Source organism: Chiloscyllium plagiosum, unplaced genomic scaffold, assembly GCF_037043375.1.
Source record: "Chiloscyllium plagiosum isolate Xiang-an unplaced genomic scaffold, Cpla_swu_hap1 HiC_scaffold_13, whole genome shotgun sequence".
NCBI classification, from domain to species: domain Eukaryota; kingdom Metazoa; phylum Chordata; class Chondrichthyes; order Orectolobiformes; family Hemiscylliidae; genus Chiloscyllium; species Chiloscyllium plagiosum.
Window position 1 is genome coordinate 53,390,278 of NW_028270151.1, and position 20,595 is coordinate 53,410,872.

Consider the following 20,595-nt stretch of genomic DNA (forward strand, 5'->3'; position numbering starts at 1 on the left):
AGCTGGCTTGTATAGCCTCCTTGCTGTTTTTTTGAAGCCCCAAAGCAAAGCATACTATATAATTGATTAATTACTGTCTCCATTTAGCTTGCCACCTTCCGTGATCTATGTACATGTGCACCCAGGTCCTTCTGTTCCTGCACCCTCTTTTGTAACCTTTATTTTATACTGTGTGTCAAGTTTCTTCCCACCACAATGAAACACTTGACAGCTCTCTGCATTGAACCTAATCTGCCACCTACCTGCCTACTTCCTAACACTTCTGCCCTTTTGGAGTTCTGCATTCTGTCCTCCTTGCTGTTTATGATGCTTCAAACTTTTGTATCTCCCACTAAGTTTGAAATTGTCCTGGTGCACCATGATCTGGATCATTAATCTGAAGAAATAAGGGTCCCAGTACTGACCCCATTGATCACTGTTCTCCATTTCCTATTACTCAACCAGTTTTGTATCCACATAGTTACTACCCTTTTATTCCATGAGCTATAACATTTCTCAAATATTGCTATCACGGTATCAAATGCCTTTTCAAATTTATGTACACTGCATCAACAATACTACCATGATCCACACTTCCTGTTATCTCTTCACAAAACTCCAACAAGTTAGTTAAACACGATTTCTCCCCTCCCCTTAGAAATTCATGTTGGCTCTACCTAAATGTCCTTCCCTTTACCCCATGTGACTACTAATACTGTCCTGAATAATTGTTTCTAGAAACTTCCCCACCATTGAAATGAAACTGATTGATCTTTAATTGCTGAGCCTATCCTAACAAACGTATTGATTAAGGGCATAATGTCTGCAGTTCCCCAGTTCTCTGCAATCTCCCTTGAATCGAGGGCAGACTGAAAGATTATTGTCAGTGCTCCATTCTCACTTCCTTCAGTGTACTTGGATGCAGTTCATCTGATCTCAATGCCTAGCCAATTTAACTATGGAGTGTTGTATGACTGGAGTGGATTACCTCAGTAATAAAGGGTAATGAGATAATGGAGGAATTGGAAGCAGGAGTTCTGAATTTTGAGTGTGAGGCATGATCAGTTAACATGAAATTGTGAGCACACAATTAAATGAATAGGCAAAACTGTGACAGATGGAGTTCAGTGTAAGTAAGTGTGAGGTTATCTATTTTGGATCAAAAATATATAGATTAGGATAGCCTCCAAATGATATGAAGTTAAATACAGTGAATGTCCAAAGAGACTTGGGAGTTTAGGTGCACTGATTTTTTAAAATGTTGTGAGTAGGTGCAGAAAATAATCAAGAAAGCTAATGGGATGTTGGCCGTTATATCGAGAAGTCGAGAGTACAGGGATGTTGAAGTTGTGCTGCAATTATACAAAACCCTGGTTAGATTCCACTTGGAGTACTGTGAGCAGTTCTGAGCACCACACCTGAAAAAGGATGTATTGACTTTGGGGGGAGTATAACGTGAACTTACAAGAATGATATCTGGACTTTGAGGGTTAAGTTATGAGGACGGATTATAAAAAATGGGTCTGTTTTCTCTAGACTTTAAAAGGTCCACACTTTAAAGAGTGACCTGATTGAAGTCTTCCAAGATATTAACAGGATAAGACAGGTAAAGAGGTAAAAGGCAGTAAAAGACAGATAAACTATTTCCACTGGTTGAGGATTATAGGACTATGAAACATGGTCCGAGAATTAGGCCAGACTGTTATAAAGCACTTAGATAAATAAATGTAGTAGGTGTTTGGAACGCTCTTCTACAAATAGAAATGGATGCAGGATCAGTTGGTAATTATACATCTGCAATATATTTTTTTTGTTAAGCAAAGATATTAAGAAATATGAGCTAAAGTCAGATGTATGGAATTAGGCCACAGATCAGCCATAATCTCTTTGAATGGAAGAACAGGCATGTAGAACTAAATGGTCCACTCCTGTTCCTATTTTCCTGTGTAGTAAGAAAACCTTTGCAGATTTTTTTCAATTTTATCTGTTTGGCAGTCGACAGTCACAATCATGCATTTATCACTAAGTGTTGCATCAATTTTGTTAACTATGAGGCAAGACTTTACTGATCCTGAGTCATAAGCAGCTGCCCTAATCAGGCCATGATTAAAAGTCCCTCAAGGCTTTATCAATGTAGCAGCGCCTCGATTTTCATACTTGTAGGAGGTGTTTATTTGAGTTGAGCAAATACCTCATTCATGATTGAAATTTCTACAAAGCAGGAACAGACAGATAAATAATCCTTCTATATTAGTTCTCCCTCTATGAATTTCCATTGGGAACAGTAAGTTAAATTTCTGGCATTTGTAGTTATACAGCTTACACCAAAGTTAAATTTACAAACAAGTTTGATTGTATGACATTGTCAAACTTGGCCAGTTGTGTATGTTTTCATTTAATTCCTTACAAACACTATACTAGTGTTTTCAAGACCATAAAATGTATATTCTAGATCATGACATCTGGAGTTTGCTCTGACAAATGTAATTTATTTGGCGTTTTTTCATTCTGTAGTATCAATTGCTAGTAGGGAATTAACTAATCACAATAGGGACCTTTTCTATTTATCATTAATTTTGAATAAAAATTTCTGGATTTCAACAGCTTTTATATTGTATTTGTCTATTGTGTTCCTTGCTTGGCATTTTCCAATAAATTATCCCTTCTTTGCCTAACTGTAAATCCATAAAATCATTCCTGTACATTGTTTGAGATTCTGCATTGAAATGTTTGGTTTCTATCAGAGATATTTATGAAAGAAAAATTAAACTTGTTGGGACATAAATACAAGGGGAGGCCATTCAGCCCCTTGAGGCTGATGCAGCATTCAATGAGATCATAGCTAATCTGTGGGCTAACTCCATATACCTACTTTTGCACCATATCTTTTAATACCGTTGCTGAACAAAAATGTATTGAATACAGATTGAAAATTAAGGTTTCCTCCCACAGTCCAAAGATGTGCAGGTTAGGTGAATTAGCTATGCTAATTTGCCCAGAGTATTTGGTGCATTAGTCAGAGGGAAATGGGTCTGGATGGGATGCTCTTCGGAGGGTCGGTGTGGACTTGTTGGGCTAAAGAGCCTGTTTCCACACAATAGGGAATCGAAAAAAAGACCACAATCCAACATCCATTGCCATTTGTGGAAGAAGTCCAAACATTACCACCCTTTGTGTATAGAGTGCTTTCTAAATCTCTCCTGAATGGTCCAGCCCCCTAATTCTCAGACTATGCCCCCTATATGGCAATAGTCTATCTTTTTCTACCCTGTCTTTTCTTCTTAATATCTTGACTTGATGTCTTTCTTGATGGTTGGCCACTGGCCTGGCAGCAATGAAAATCACCGACAGCTCAAAAATAGCTATTTTCTTTTGTGGTTACAAACATTCAATTTAAATTTGTTAATGTTCGAGCAAAGTTCACATATCCTGGCAAATTATTTACTTGGCTAGCACTTGTTAATATTTATTTTGTGAGACTTTATTTCAGTTGCTGTACCTTTACCTTACTACTCACTATGCTCAATTTGAGCTGTAAGTAAATTTCAAACTTCACACTTGTCGAGCCTAGATTATTGTGTTGTTTTAAAGCTTTTCTTGGTCAGCCAGGGATTTTACATTGTGTTCACAGAAACTCCAATATCTGTTCACTCAATACTAAACTCCAGTTTGGATGGCTTCCATAAACCACCACCTTGCGATACAGTATGCATCTGCTTTGGAGTTACTAAGTCTCCTTTTTCAAATAGTTACTAACTGTCCTGTTGCATTGCATTTCTTATCAGGTCTGAAATGATTTTTTTACCAGTTACTGGAGCACACTTCCTTATTGAGGATTGCAATGAGGGTTTACTTCATAGGGTTCCTACGAATTCAACCCATCCCTGCTGCTAATTATGCTGTGTGAGCAGGCAAATTAGAACTGAATTTGAAGATCTCACAACACTGCGTACCATTTAGTATGAGCTACAAATCAAATTTACATCACAGCTTAACATGTTGTCTGAACAGACCAGTTCATTATGCTATGTTGCCGCTCATGATGAAGGTTGCTGCCACTATTCTATTTAAATTTAGAAAAGTACATGGCCTGCTTGGCATAGTGTGGTAGAGAAAAACTATTTCTTGGTCTAATTAAAAGAGTCTCTTATGGTTAACAAGGTATAACTTAATGCATGTTAGCAACTAGTTACACATTAACCGATGTGATGGATAGACATTGTTACAAAGACTCTGAGGAGATCTAGATGTTGGGTCTTACTCTTTTAAGATCCTAAGCTGTCATGCCCACAAGTCCATATGAAATCATCATACTGGTTGTGTATATTGGCATGCCTCAGTGTTAACCCTTTCAGGGCCTTTCAGACTCTTATCCAACAATTTTGACAAAACTATGTTCCTCCATCACTTTGTTTCAGACAGTCTCTTAATTAGGCATATCTGGTGATCCAAAGAACACTCTTTCATTTAGTGTCAACTGAATTCTTTAAAAATAAATTAATTTCCTTATTTCTCTGAAGCTTTATGGATGGAAATCATTTTTCTCACACATCTCAGATGTCTGGGAGTAATTTTAAAAAGTCACCCATCCTGTGTCACCCTTATGTAATACAGCTGTAACCTACCTCATTTTACATTGAATGTAATTGACAGACACAGACTATTTAACTCAAATGGTTGAAACACCTTCTACCTTCTATTTGCAATATCTAGTCCATTTTTTGGGCAGCAGTTTGAATGGTCCAATAAATTTGAATCCAGTACCTTTCTGTCTCTTTTGTTTGTTTACAGCAAAATATTTTTGTTAAATTAATGCTTTATATGTTTTTTCATGAGAAATTTTGTTTTGAACATTTTGATAAAAATTTAAGCTCTATAACATTTAGCAATGTGTAACTTTGTTTTTTATTACAGGGAACAGATGGTGATTTCACATCAGAACAGGATTAAACAGCTTCAAGAACATCTTCACCAGATGTTAGGTGATGAAGATAGCTGGAGGGCGAAAGTAGGGAACTTCTGTTTTGCTAGGTTTTCTAAATACGTATTGTGACAAGTGAATTTTTTTTCAACTACAATTAATACCCATAGAGAGAAGAACATGAATGAGTCAACAAATTAATCTGACATTCTGGATAAGTGGTCTTGGCAAACCATCAGTGGGGAGATTGCCTTTTAAAATAAATCATACTGTTATCCAAGGTTATCTCAGAAGTGTTCTTTTGTTTTAAAGAAAAACATCTTGAATTTTTGCACAGAATTCTTTTTGTATTGTTAGTAACCATGGCAAAGCTTGGCTGGTTCTGATTTTAATAAGAATCACAAGTCTTGATTGGTGTAATTCTCATACTGAATGCTGAATGTCATTCCCACTGGCATACTTTTTCACAAAAAGCATCTGTATCTAATGTGAAGCCTGCCCTGGAAAACTGGTTGCAAGCTTTCACCAAAATATTAATTTTACAGGCAGATGTTGGTGTTGATGTGTTTTAAGAGAATGGATCTCGCCGGTTCACAATAATGATGTAAGAAAGTTTTACATTGATCAATGTATGAGTATCGTGCAAGAGACTGTTCCTGTCAGGAAATCAAAATCTTGGTCTTCATCAGATTGAAATGCTCAGTTCCCACTCATAAAATGTTCAGTTCCTTTTGCACTTGAATGTCCTACATTTACTTGCAGAAACAGTTTGAAAGTAAGTTGAGGCTGTGTCTCATAGATTATGTTTCTTCTGTACCAATCTTTCAATTGATGCCAAAACTGTGGTATTTTCCACAAAACATAATAATAGCAGCAACATCAGAATAAGATATAAGAAAAGAAGTTAAGAGCTATGATGATTGAAAACAAATGAATTTCACTTACACCCATTTAAGGTTGACAATGTCAGTTAAATTTCAAATTTGCTTCATATCAGCCCTCCAAAATGTTTGCAATTTTTAATTGTGATAGAAACTTCATGTGACAATAAGTATCCTTTCACCCATTCACAAATAACTGTAGCTGCATTGATCTGAAACAACACATATACAACCATTGAACAAAGTTCTGTTTTCTACTGAGCAAAAGGCAGATTCATTTTAATAATAATTTATAATAGATTATTCTACTTTAAACGGCAATATACCTGATCTAACATGAAGTCATGCATATATTTAATGATTTTGTAATTAAACATTCAAGATCAAGTTATTGTTTTTGACCTTCACCATAAACTCAACTTGTTGCAACTGACTTCACACAAAGTCATGCAAAGCATTAACATCCTGCTGAAGTTCAACCATGATATCATTCACTAAACAAATTCCTTCCATCTTGACAATATTATTCACTTCCATTGCTTCCTTAACTAAATACTACTGAAAACTGAATTAATTTGTATAATAACTGATGCCTATTGAGTTGATATGCCAGGCAATTGACTATGGAGTAATAGAAGTCCCATACATATTTCATGCTGTGAAATATATGAGTAGTTGAATGGTCACGGTCATCTTTGTTAGTAATGCTGTCCCTAGATTGTGTATAGTTCTGTAACAAAAAAGTCAGATACAAAAATATTCACCTCACATATCAACTCAATAGGCATCATTTATTATACAAATTAATTCAGTTTTCTGTAGTATTTAGTTAAGGAAGCAATGGAAGTGAATAATGTTGTCAAGATGGAAGGAATTTGTTTAGTGAATGATATCATGGTTGAACTTCAGCAGGATGTTAATGCTTTGCATGACCTTGTGTGAAGTCAGTTGCATGGTTTGAATAATATATTTACTGGGAAGCCTTGTGACACAATGGACAGCCCTGTCTCTGAGCTGGAACTTTGGATTCACTTTCATTCTAATACTTGATGGCTAAGAAGAGTGTTTTCCTAATGTGGCCAAACAGGTTGAATATTAACTTGCAAAGTCTTCCTACGTATGCCATTGGGAAATGTTGAGAATGGGAGCAATTTCTGGTCAGCTATGTGATGAAAAGGAAAAAACCAGGAATCTCTGCCTTTGCTATTCAGAGATCTGACATATAGCAATTTGAACTCAATGGAGTCATTTGGTTGCTCAGCTGGTGTGAATCAGACTGATGCTGACAATATCGAGTTTGGTACTGTTTCTTGCAGGATGACTTGAGTAGAGCCTCCTTTCCTTACCTGTGGTGGAAGTCGTGCACTGTGGGTCTGACCTGCCTTTGTGCAGAGGCGAGAAGGACAAGAAACTTCACACGTTAAAAGCAAATGAATCTTAATGCCTCCTAAACATCTTGCACATGTGTGAAAGAGTACAGACTGTCAGCACAGAGATTATCTTTCATGCTGCATTAAACAAAAGTCATTGTGACCCTAGCAAGTGTTTTATTGAATAGATTGCAAAGATTTTAAGGACTAGTGGATCATGTAGTATTACTCATGGATATTTATTTTTCTTAAATTGAGAGCCTGACTGGTCATCTTCTCACTAATTATTTGTAGATTAAAAAGGAAATAAAACCATGATTTATATGTAAAAAAAAAAGTGATAGCTGAAACAGAATTTCCTGTTCTTGTACCTGTGGTAATGAATTGCACTGGCACTGCCAATGGAGAAAAGTCATACACAGAAGACTGAAGAGTGACATAATTCTGCGTCAGTAACTTTGAAGGATGAACAATTAGGCAGCTGGCCTTGCTGAGGCACAATGCTCAATCTAATTTTCTTGTATTTGCCGTACTCAGGAATGCTTAAAAGGGTACAGTACAGGAACAGATCTCACCATCCTGAGCTAAAATCTGAGTGACAGCACTGGCTTTGTCATCCCCTTACAAAGAGCTGTAGTGCTCAATAGCTATCAATACTGCAGCAGCAAATTGCAGCAGGCTAACCCTGGGAATGGAAGCATACTTGGAAGTGTTCTTGTTTCCCTGTTTCACTTTCAGAAAGGAACTTTAAAGACTAAGGATCTGAAGACTTGTAGGTGGAAACACACCAAAAGGTCATGATTCAGAGACTCGGATAAATTGGATCTTAGAGGCAGATGGTGGTATGGTGATGATTTCTCTGGATAAGTAATTCTGAGACTCAGGCTAATGCTGTAAGAACTTGGATTCAAATCCCACCATGGTGCTTGCTAGTGAAGTTTCAATTTAATTAATAAATTTGAAATATAAAGCTAGTCTCAGGAATGGTGATCAGGTCAAATATCACCAATTGTAGTATAAACATAAATGGTTCACTAATAGCATTTCAAGAAGAAAATCTGCTGCCCTTACCCTATCTAACCTTCTATCCAAGCCAAACAAATATGGCTGACGCTTATTTGCTCTATGAATTGGCCTGGCAAGCCATTTGTTTCAAGAGAATTTGCAGTGAGGAAAAAATACTGGGTTTTGCCAATGATGTCCACATGATATGAAAGCATTTTTAAAATCCCTTCTGGCCTGGAGCTCCCTCCAAACAAACTGGTAGTACAGGATGCAGTAGCATGCAGCAGAGAGATACTTAATAGGTGTGTGAGGAACTAGCATGGCAACTATAATTTAGAAAACATTTTTTGCCAGAATTAGAACCATTTTGAATTTGTTTTGGTAAAGTTTGTTCTTATAGAATATTTTTGGTGTAGTGTGGGCAGGACAAAAGGTAAATAAGAAATACTTAGCAGATCTGGTAGCATCTGTGGAGAGAAGAAAAATGGTAATTAGATTGGATTCCCTACAGTGTGGAAACAGGCCCTTCAGCCCAACAAGTCCACACCAACCCTCCGAAGGGCAACCCACCGAGCCCCATTCCCCTAAATTTACCCCTGACTAATGCACCTAACACTATGGGCAATTTAGCACGGCCGATTCACCTGACCTGCACATCTTTGGATTGTGGGAGGAAACCGGAGCACCCGAAGGAAACCCACACAGACATGGGGAGAATGTGCAAACTCCACACAGACAGTTGCCCGAGGTGGGAATTGAACCCAGGTCCCTGATGCTGTGAGGCAGCAGTGCTAACCACTGAGCCACTGTGCCACCTGTGGGAAAAATTAGATTCCCAAGAAATCCACACCAACCCTCAGAAGAGTAACCCACCCAGACCCATTTCCTTCTGACTAATGCACCTAATACTATGGGCAATTTAGCATGGCTAATTCACCTGACCTACACATATTTCGACTGTGGGAGGAAACCGGAGCACCTGGAGGAAACCCACAGAGACACGGGGAGAATGTGCAAACTCTACACAGATAGGAGTAATGCTTCAAGTCTGTAAGCTTTCGTCAGAATTATTAGAAATTTAGAAGGTTAGAAAATCTTTTCAACAAAAGAAAGTAAGAGTGGGGAAAATAAGAAAAAGGGAAGGTCTGTGATATGGTAGATATTTGTTAAGATGCAACAGATTAGATATGATACATTTATTAATTAGGCAGAAAAGTATACAACTAGTAGCAATTCAAAGTGGTGGAGGCGACATCCACCTCTACTGGACCATTTTCAATCTGAAAGAGACAACTTTCAAGTGAGCATTGTCCTTCAAGAAGGACATACCCTCTAACTCTGAGCATTTATTGAGGTACCCTTCTTTAGAGTTGGTAATCTACAATGGCAGTTAATAACTTGTCTGAAACTTTTTCAGCTAGTGAGCACAGACTACTGTTCACAACAAAATAACCATTGTCCTGCTTTCCCACTTCCATTATAAGGTTAGTTTTCATTTTACCTAAGAACAAACCCTTCTGTTTTTCCTAAACAACTTAGGACACCAGGAGTCAATGGAGTGGTAGACTCTATACCAATCATCTTGAACTTGCCTTTTCTCCTTGTATAAGAAGTTTTGCTTAATGTTTAAGAAAGGGGGATGTAACTGGTGGAACAGCCATTGCTTGAGGTCTTATGCCACACAGAAAATACTGAAAACGTTCAAATTCAATGGGATCCCAACCTCTAATATCAGGATGTGTTTTAGTTCACAGATTGATTGACAGTTTCAAGTAGATGTAGAGCCATAAACAAAAATACTTCTTTTTATAAGGGCATAAATTGTTAAAGGAGTTTAAATGTAGCAAATATGTTTTTAATCAATAAATATGTTAATTTAATCAATTGAAACCTATAACTTGATCATATTCTCAAGTTGGATCCTGAAGTCTGCCTATGAGTGCAAACTGGTAAGTGGCATAGAAGGTTTAAGGAAAAAAGGAAGTTGGTGGGGGACATGGTTTTGGAATGTGAACATATGAATTAGGAGCAAAAGAAAGCATCCAAGCCTGCTCCTTCATTCAGTAAGATCTATTTATGTTTTGAATTCCAAATTTCCATCTACCCCCTGATAACCTTTGCTTCCCTTGCCTAACAAGAATCTACCTTTACCACCTTCAAAATATTGAATTACCCCACCTTCACTATCTCCTGAGGATAAGAGTTCCTAAATTACATCTGGATGGGTACATGAATAGGAAGGGTTTAGAGGCATATGGGCCAAATGCTGGCAAATGGGACTAGTTCAGGTTAGGGATATCTGGTCAGTGCTAGCAAGTTGGACTGAACGGTCTGTTCCTGTGCTGTATAACTCTATGACTGTGAAGGAAAACGTTTAATTCTCCAACTCATTTTGGTCAGAAGAATAGAAAGGCAACTTATCTAAATGGAGAGAAACTACAAAATGCTTTGGTGTCGAGAGCTCTGGATGTTCTGCATGAATCACAGAAAAGAGTCTGTAGGTACAGCAGGTGATAAAGAAGGCAAATGGAATTTTGACATTTATTGCTAAAGAAATATAATGTAAAAGTAGTTGAATGTTGCTCCAGCTGTACAAGGCATTAGTGAAACTGCACCTGGAGTATTGCATAGTTTTGGTCCCTACAGTTGAGGAGAATGTAGTTGTATTGGAGGCAGTTCAGAGGAGGTTCACCAGATTGGTTCCAGAGATAAGTTTGTCTCATGAAGCGAGAGTGAACATTTAAACCTGTTGTCTTTAGATTTTAAAATAATGATAACGGATCTAATTGAGGTATATAAGATGCTAAAGGGGATTGTGGGGCAATTTAGAACAAGGGATCATGTTTTGGATAAGGGGTAGCAAATTTAAAACAGAGATGAGGAGAAATTACTTCTCTCAAAGGATCATGAATTTGTCAAATTGATGACCCAAAATTACATGGATGCCAGGAGACTGAGTAAATTTAAGGAGGAGAGAGACAGATTTTTAATTAGAAACATTTTGAAGGGTTATGGAGATCTGGCAGTAAAGTGGAATTGAGGCTGAGATGAGATCAACGATGATCATATTAAATGTCAAAACAGGCTAGGGAGATTGAATTGCTGACTTCTGCATCTAGTTCTTATGTTATAATGTTGCCTCTTCCATCCTGTTTTGAGGGGTAGTAGGCCTTACTTCTATTTAAACTCCATTTCCCCAGTATCAACATTGGACCTCCTGAGGCACTTTCTCTTTAGTGAGGTTTATGGAGCCAGAAATTTTCCAGACTCTACACTCCCAACTTAGGAATGAAAATTCAGTCCTTTGTATCATATTCACAATTTGCTTTCCTCACATACTTACATCAGCAACAAATTTGGCCATTAAACATTTGGTCCCTTCATCCATGTTGTTCACATAGATTATTGTGCACTGCACTGATTAAAGTTGTCAATTTCAACTGATCCATTTTTCTCGCATTTCTGTTTCCTAATAGTTATCCAATTATTTCTCAGCCCCCTTCTCTCTCTCTCCAGTCCAGAGGAAAGGTTCCGACCTAAAACATCGACTTCCTTGCGCTTCTGATGCTACTTGATCTGCTGTGCTTTTTCCAGCTCCATGCTTTACTGACTCTGACTTTCTAGCATCTGTAGTCCTCATTATCTCCAAGTTACCCAATCTTCTTAGCATGCCAAAATATTGTATTATTGAAATCGTACCTTATATAGTAACTCTTTTTATGATACTTTATTGAGTACCTTTTGGAAATGCATCTATTCATTCCTCCTTATCAATGCTACTGGTTACCCTCAAGGAACTATGTAGAATATGGTTTCCTTTTCATTAAGCCATGTTATCTATGCTTGATTGTATTATCATTTTGTAAATGATTTATTACCTCAAATATGTATCCTTTGGTGTGTCTAGGTAATTCTTGCATTTGAAAATCATTCAATCAACTCTAGGAATATAATATTTTCAGTCATTTATAACTAATATTGTTGTCATATCCATAATATTGCTTACTTAAAAAATGCTAAAACCTGCTCTTGTACCAGTAATAAAAGTAAAAATTCATGAAAAAAGGCAATATGTGCTAATTTGAATTAACTTTTCCCCACTTGGTAAATTTTAAATTCTTTGCACAGAAAATGTAGTTACTGATATTTGATTCTATTCATATTATTCTAAGCAGTAAGCAATGCTCATTGTTTGTTCTCCAGATAGATACTGAGTTATCCAAGCAACAGGCTCATCACTACACAGAGCTTAAGGAATTAGCACTTCAGATGAAGGAAGAAGCAAAGATTGAAATTGATACAGAAAGACAAAAACAGCAAGAACTAATAAATAAACACAATGAAGAGCGCAAGACACTACAGGCACAGGTTTCTGGTATATCTTAATCAAAATAGGTTTTGAAATGCTGTGATCTCATGATTGTGTACATTTGTTTGTGAGTGCATATGAGCAACCTAAGTATACAACATATGCAAGAAAATAGTTACACAGCCCATTATATTCCTAGTGTGATACACATATGTTTTCAAGTCACATTTTATCAAATGTTTTATTTTCTTGCAGTATTCTTTACCATTATTAATGAGCAAAATAATTTGTGGAACTGTATTCATATGAAATCTGTGAATGTCTGGTGTTGGCTGCTTTTTGTGGGTATTTGATTCTGATTTCTCCCCTTAGCTACTTGCTACTTTTTTTGAAGGCATGTTTCTTCTGTTACTGATTTGGAACAGAGTGTTCAGATGGTTTCTCTGGAGAGTTTTCTTTTCAGGGATCTTTCTTTCACATCTGTTGTTCAGCTCTGTGGCTTTCCTGGCTACTAGCTGGTCTTAAAACTGTACTGGCTCTTTATTGAAAAAAGTGTTTTTTTTAATTCTTCACTTCACCAGATGATCTCAGCCCTATTCCTGATCTTCAGTGCTGTCGTGATTTTCTAGGCAGTATATCCTATCCTGACACCATCTTTTATCATGTGGTTGGTGCCAAACTCTGAGTTTAGTTTCATGCCGGACTGAGAGTGTAGTGCTTGAAAAATACAGCATGTCAGGCAACATCCGAGCAGCAGGAGAATTGATGTTTGGGGCATAAGCCCTTCATCAGGAATGATATGTGTGGGTCGAGGTTGAGAGATAAATGGGAGGGGGGTGGGGTTGGGGGAAAGTAGCTGAGAAAACGATAGGTGGATGAAGGTACGGGAGAAGGTGATACTTCAGAGGGGAGATTGAAGGACAGGTCGGGAGGGCGGTGCTGAGTTAAAGGCTTGGGACTGGGATTATGTGGGGGGAGGGGAAATGAGGAAGCTGTTGAAATCCACATTTATCCCATGTGGTTGCACGGTTGCAAGGCGGAATATGAGGTGTTCTTCTTCTAGGCGTCAGGTGGTAACGGTTTGGCAGTGGAGGAGGCCCAGGATCTGCATTTCCTTGACGGAGTGGGAGGGGGGAGCTGAAGTGTTCAGTCATGGGGTGTTGGGGTTGGTGGGTGTGGGTGTCCCAGAGATGTTCTCTGAAACGATCCACAAGAAGGCGTCCTGTCTTCACCATGTAGAGGAGACCGCACGGGTGCAATGGATGCAGTAGATGACATTGGTAGAAATGCAGGTAAATTTCAAACAGATGTGGAAGGATCCCTTGGGGCCTTGGATGAAGGTGAGGGGAGTGGTGTAGGTGCAGGTTTTGCACTTCCTGTGGTAGCAGGGAAAGGTGCCAGATGTGGGGTGGAGGGGTGTGGACCTGACGAGGGAGTTGCGGAGGGAATGGTATTTTCAGAACACTGATAGGATGGGGAGGAAAATATATCTCTGGGATCCGTTTGGAGTTGGCAGAAGTGGCGGAGAATAATGCGTTGTATGCGAAAGTTGATGAGGTGGAAGGTGAGGATCTGGTGGGTTCTGTCCTTGTTGCGTTGGGAGGGGTGGGGTTCAAGGGCAGTTCTGCATGAAGTGGAGGAGATGCGCTGGAGGGCATCGTCAACCACTTGGGAAGGGAAGTTGCGATCGTGGAAGAAGGAGGCCATCTGGGACTTTCTGAGGTGGAATTGATCAACCTGGGCACAGATGCGGCAGAGCCGGAGGAATTGGGAATAAGGGATGGCGTTGTTACAGGAGGTAGGGTGGGAGGAAGTGTAGTCTAAGTAGTTGTGGGAGACGGTGGGCTTGTAGTATATGTCTGTAGTTAGTCGGTCGCCAGAGACGGTGATAGAGAGGTCCAGGAAGGGGAGGGAGGTTTCCGAGATGGTCCAAGTGAATTTGAGGTCGGGGTGGTAGGTGTTGGTAAAGTTGATGAACTGTTCAACCTCCTCATGGAAGCACGAGGCGGCGCCGATACAGACATTGATGTAGCGGAGGAACAGGTAGGGGGTTGGTGCCGGTGTAACTGCAGAAGATGGACTGTTCCACATATCCAATGAACAGACAGGCATAGTTGCATCCCATGCGGGTGCCCATGGCTACCCTTTGGTTTGGAGGAATGGGAGGATCGAAAGGAGAAGTTGTTGAGGGTGAGGACCAATTCAGCTAGGCGGATGTGGGTGTCAGTGGAAGGGTGCTGGTTGAGACAGTGTGAAAGGAAGAAATAGAGGGCTTGGAGACCTTCATCATGGCAGATCAATGTGTACAGGGACCGAATGTCCATGGTGAAGATGAGGTATTGGAGTGGGGAAATGAAAATCTTGGAGGAATAGAAGGGCATGGATGGTGTCACGAACATAGGTGGGGAACTAAGGGGGACAGGATGGTGTTGAGGTAGGAAGAGGTGAGTTTAGTTTTACAAGCTGAGACTGGGGCCATCAGGTTTGTGAATCTTGGGAAGGAGGTAGAATCGGGCAGTGCAGGGTTCACAATGAGGTTGGAGGCTGTGGATGGGAGATCCCTGGAGGTTAGGAAGGAGGTAGAACAAGCCAAGAACTGTCTTCACACTTAGACTTCAAAATAACATTTATAATACATTATAAAACATAATATATAAAGGCTGTGATTTATAGTTACATTAGGTAAGGTTTAATCCATCTTCTTCATATGTTTGTGTCCATGTTCTCATGTGAGACTTCCAATCTAGATTGGTGAGGTCTGGTAGCCTTCTTCCAAAAGGCAGTGCAGTGTGTCCTAACTTTGTCCACACTGCTCTATTTATAATCAGGGACACCCAGTTCCATGACATAATTGAAAAGTTGCTTCAGGGTCCCAAAGGCGAAAGTGAGGACTGCAGATGCTGGGGATCTGAGTCAAGATTAGAGTGGTGCTGGAAAAGCACAGCAGGTCAGGCAGCATCCGAGGAACAGGAAAATCGATGTTTCAGGCAAAAGCCCTTCAGGAATGAGGCAGGGAGTCTCTGGGGTGGCGGGATAAATGGGAGGGGTTGGGGGTGTGGTCCCAAAGCCCTTACACAATATTGATCAGTACAATTTTCATATGCAGTACAATTTTTAAACAGTAGGTAAAAGCAATGACTGCAGATGCTGGAAACCAGATTCTGTTACCTTAATGCACCATTTACTTTACAAGCAGCTACTGTTTAAAAATTCTGGATTAGTGGTGCTGGAAGAGCACAGCAGTTCAGGCAGCATCCAAGGAGCTTTGAAATCGACGTTTCGGGCAAAAGCCCTTCATCAGGAATAAAGGCAGTGAGCCTGGAGCGTGGAGAGATAAGCTAGAGGAGGGTGGGGTGGGGAGAAAGTAGCATAGAGTACAATGGGTGAGTGGGGCTCACTGCCTTTATTCCTGATGAAGGGCTTTTGCCCGAAACATCGATTTCGAAGCTCCTGGGATGCTGCCTGAACTGCTGTGCCCCTCCAGCACCACTAATCCAGAATAGCTGCTTGTAAAGTAAATGAAGTGCATTAAGGTAACAGTTTTAATGATCTCACACTTCCCAAAACACTTGGATCAGGAAACTATTTTTGAGGATAGTCATTTTTTGTCTAAGAAACTCAAAATAAAGTTACAAATGTATCTTTAATCAAACTGTGAATTGATTAAATGTTGTACTTAATCAGGGCACAAGGAAACATCTTAATCAAACAAAGGATAATAACAGTTAAAATGACAAAATGCTAAAGCCAGGATATAAAGTGCTTAAGAGCATAAAAGAGGTGTGATAAACGTGGATGAGACTAATATGTACTGGATGTATCTAAATACTAGTTAAGCATTCAGATTTTAAGACATTTGTTGGAAATTAAGACCATAAGAAAGCATGGATGATTGTAAAAGTCTTTAGACTTGACAAGCCCATTCCCTTCACAATTAGTGTACAATTTTGTCTTTATTATAGACTTTTTTTTAGATTAGATTAGATTACTTACAGTGTGGAAACAGGCCCTTCGGCCCAACAAGTCCACACCGCCCCGCCGAAGCGCAACCCACCCATACCCCTACATTGACCCCTTACCTAACACTACGGGCAATTTTAGCATGGCCAATTCACCTGACCTGCACATCTTTGGACTGTGGGAGGAAACCGGAGCACCCGGAGGAAACCCACGCAGACACGGGGAGAACGTGCAAACTCCACACAGTCAGTCGCCTGAGGTGGGAATTGAACCCAGGTCTCTAGCACTGTGAGGCAGCAGTGCTAACCACTGTGCCACCGTGCCGCCCGTGGACTTCATCCACACACTCTCTTAACATAACTGCTATTTCCAGATATTCTATTATATTTGTGGAACTCTACAGAGATAACAGAAGTCATACTTTAGGAAGGCTATAGGGGTGCTTTACAATGTGTTAAAATAACAAATAATTTAAAAATGTAAAATCATTTCAAAAGTAAAATTTAAGCTTTCCTGTCACAATATAATGCTTATTAACTCTATGAAGTTTAACTTTCTTCTTATAGCCATATGTAGAACTGTCATTATTTGAAAGAGACAGCTGTTAGATCATCAGTGTTTAATGTTTGTCTTTCTAGCAAATTTGTAAATAGATGGATATTAAAATTGAAGTTTGATAAATCAAGTACTTTTTCACCTCAACTAATTTCTATATGGATTATATTTTGGATGTTTTTTGTTAGGTTTCTGACTTAATCAGTGATGCTACCAAAGCATTACAGTTGGAAGTGAGCAAACTGAAGAAAGAGCTTCAAGACATTCAGTGCCGGTCAATAGAGAGTGGACGTTCTAAAGATTGTAAAATCTATAACTTGGAAAAGGTAATCTCTCAGCTAGAGGCACAGCTAAAACAAGAACAGGGCAAAATAGAATCCATAACTGAGGAACTGAGGAGTGAAATACAGCAGAAATCAATTGAGTTAAGAGAAACACAGCAGGAGGTACAGCAGCTAAAACGTGAACTGGACCAGGCCAAAGCAGAGGTATGTTCTTCTTATTACAAATGCCTAGCTTTTTAACATTTTTTAGGAGAGCGTGTAATGCCCCAATAATTTCATATATTAAGCAGTTGAGCTGTACAGACCCCCCCAGAATGTTCCAGGTATGAGCCTGTGTGTTTGGCCCCTTTGCTAATCAGTGGAAGTACCCACATATGAATATCAGGTGAGGACAATAGAGCTGTTCTTATTCATAAACACAAGCTCATTAATCTTTCATGTCTCTACTCCTTAAACAATCTTCACAAAATGCACTAGCCCATTTCCTAAGCATTTGATAATGTAATAAAATGACTCACCTCAATATTATTCGATTAAGGCACAATTATTCATGTTGAGGAGGTGAGAATTTGGAACAGAAGCAAGGTCTGACAGGGTGCCACCTAAGACAGCTCATTTGGAAATTCCAACACTTTCCAGTGCAGGTCAAAATATTATGGATGGACATATTGGTTGATCTTATCTTTCCTGGTGTAGCAAGAACAAAGGCGAGAAGGTGGGAAAATGAAAAGATCAGAAACTCAATGTTGAGGACCATTTTTCCCAAATTGCAGCGACTACACTTCTTCCATGCATTTACATCTCATTGAAGCCCTAACTCATTTTAATTATAAACCACTTCCAATTCCATTCCTCGAGAAACTAGATGGTGCAAGTTCTCAACATCTAAGTCAGAATTGATAGCTCGCAACTGTAGCTTACCTGAATGCTTATCATAATATAGTAATAGAAGCAGAGGTAGGCCATTTGGCCCATCAAGCCTGCTCCGCCATTCATTAAAATCATGGCTGATCTATCCATAATCTCAGCTCCTCTTACTTGCATTATTCCCATAACCCTTAATTCCCCTACCATGCTAAAACCCATCCAACTGTGTCTTGACTATATTTAATTAAGCTGCCTCTACTGCTTCCTTGAGCAGAGAATTTCACAGATTCACTACTGTCTGGAAAAAGCAGTTCATCCTCATCCCTGTCCTAAATCTACTCCTCTAAGCTCGAGGCCATGACCCCTAGCCCGAGTCTCACCCATCAGCGGAAACAACGTGCCTGCCTCTATCTTATCTATCCCTTTCATAATTTTATATGTTTCTGTAAGATCCTCTCTCATTCTTCTAAATGCTAGCGAATACAGACCCACGTGGCTCAACCTCTCCTCAAAGGGTAACTCCCTCATCTCCAGAATCAACCTGGTGAACCTCCTCCAGGTACGGTCTCACCAACACCTTGTACAATTACAGCCAAACCTCCCTACTCTTAAATTCAGTCCCTCTAGCAATGAGAGCCAATATTCCGTTTGCCATCCTGATTACCTGTTGCACCTGCAAATCAACTGTTAGTGATTCATGTATGAGCACTCTTAAGTCCCTCTTCACAACAGTATGCTGCAATCTTTCACCGTTTAAATAATACTTTGATCTACTATTTTTACGTCCAAAATGGATAACCTCACATTAACCAATATTGTACTCCATCTGCCAAACCCTTGTCCACTCACTTAAACTAAATAAATCTTTCTGTAGACCCTCCACATCCTCTGCACAGTTTGCCTTTCCACTCAATTTAATGTCATCAGCAAACTTGGATATGTTACACTCGGTCTCCACTTCTAAATCATTTATATATATCATGAACAGTTGAGGGCCCACCACCCACTCTGTGGCACCCCAGTCACCACTGATCTCTAACCAGAGAAGTACCCATTTATCCCAACTCTGCTTTCTATTGGTTAACCAGTCCTCTGTCCATGCTAGTACATTCCTCGCAACTCCATGTATTCTTTTCTTATGGGTGAGCCTTTTATGTGGCACTTTATCGAATGCCATCTGGACATCCAAGTATACAACATCCACCTGTTCCCTTCCATCCACTGTGCTTGTTACATCCTCAAAGAACTCCAGTAAGTTTGGTCAAACATGACCTTCCCTTCCTGAATTCATGCTGCATCTGCCTGATCGAACCCTTTCCATCCAGATGTTTCACTATTTCTCCTTTAATGATAGCCTCCAGCATTTTCCCAACTACAGATGTTAAGCTAACTGGTCTATGGTTACCCGCCTTTTGTCTACACCCTTTTTTAAACAGTGGCGTGCCATCTGCTGTCTTGCTGTCCGCCGGAACCTGCCCAGAGTCCAGTGAATTTTGGTAAATTACCACTAATACATCTACTGTAACTTTTGCCATTTCTTTCAGCACTCTGGGATGCATTCTGTCAGGACCAGGGGACTTAACTACCTTTAGACCCTCAAGTTTACTCAACATTGCCCTTTTAGTGATAACAATTGAATTGATGTCCTCACCTCCCATCATATCGTTAGCATCATTCTGTGGGGTGTTGGACACATTCCACTGTGAAAACTGACACAAAATAGTTGTTGAATGTTCCAGCATTACCCAATATTAATTTTCCTTTCTCATCCTGCAAGGGACCTATGTCCACTTTAGCCACTCTTTTCCATTTTATATATTTATAAAAACATTTCCTGCCTGTTTTTATATTCAGTGCTAGTTTGCATTCATAATCTATCTTTCCTGTCTTTATTGCTTGCTTCGTGGTTTTTGTGTTGCTCTTTAAAGTTTTCCCAATTTTTCTGTTTCCCAATACTCTTGTCTACTTTGTAAGCCTGAGCTTTCAATTGGATGCCTTCCTTTATTTTCTTGGTTATCCAAGGTTGGCCCTTCCTACCCTTGCTATCCTTGTTTTTGGCCAGAATGTACTTTCCTTGAGCACTGTGAAAATTCTCTTTGAAAGTCCTCCCCTGTTTCTCAACTGTTCCACCATATAACCCATGTTCCCAGTCTAATTTAGCCAACTCCTTCCTCATCACATTATATTCTTCCTTATTTAAACATTGCACCCTAGTTTTTGATGATGCTATTTCATCCTCCATTTGTATCCGAATTTCGATCATACTGTGATCACTCTTTCGGAGAGGATCCTTACCACGAGATCATTAATTTTACCTGTCTCATTACACGGAAACAGATCTAAGATTGCCCGCTCCCTTGTAGGTTCAGTAACATGCTGTTCAAGAAAGTTATCACATAAGAGTTCTATGAACCCACATGCTAGCGAGGTGAGGAAAAGAGAGAGAAGTTGAACACGTGGCTAC

The 20,595-nt window shown here is 39.4% G+C and overlaps 1 protein-coding gene across 3 annotated transcripts in view; it reads left to right on the forward strand.

Annotated features, from left to right (window-relative positions):
* lekr1 (Leucine-, glutamate- and lysine-rich protein 1) overlaps positions 1 to 20,595 on the forward strand; it is a 212,435-nt gene that overhangs the window by 185,145 nt on the left and 6,695 nt on the right. For all 3 annotated transcript variants that reach the window (XM_087993242.1, XM_043702179.2, XM_087993243.1), the window contains 3 exons: positions 4,894 to 4,987; positions 12,360 to 12,524; positions 17,169 to 17,468. In XM_087993242.1, coding sequence (XP_087849368.1) covers positions 4,894 to 4,987; positions 12,360 to 12,524; positions 17,169 to 17,468 — 559 coding nt within the window. The remainder of the gene's footprint in view (positions 1 to 4,893; positions 4,988 to 12,359; positions 12,525 to 17,168; positions 17,469 to 20,595) is intronic.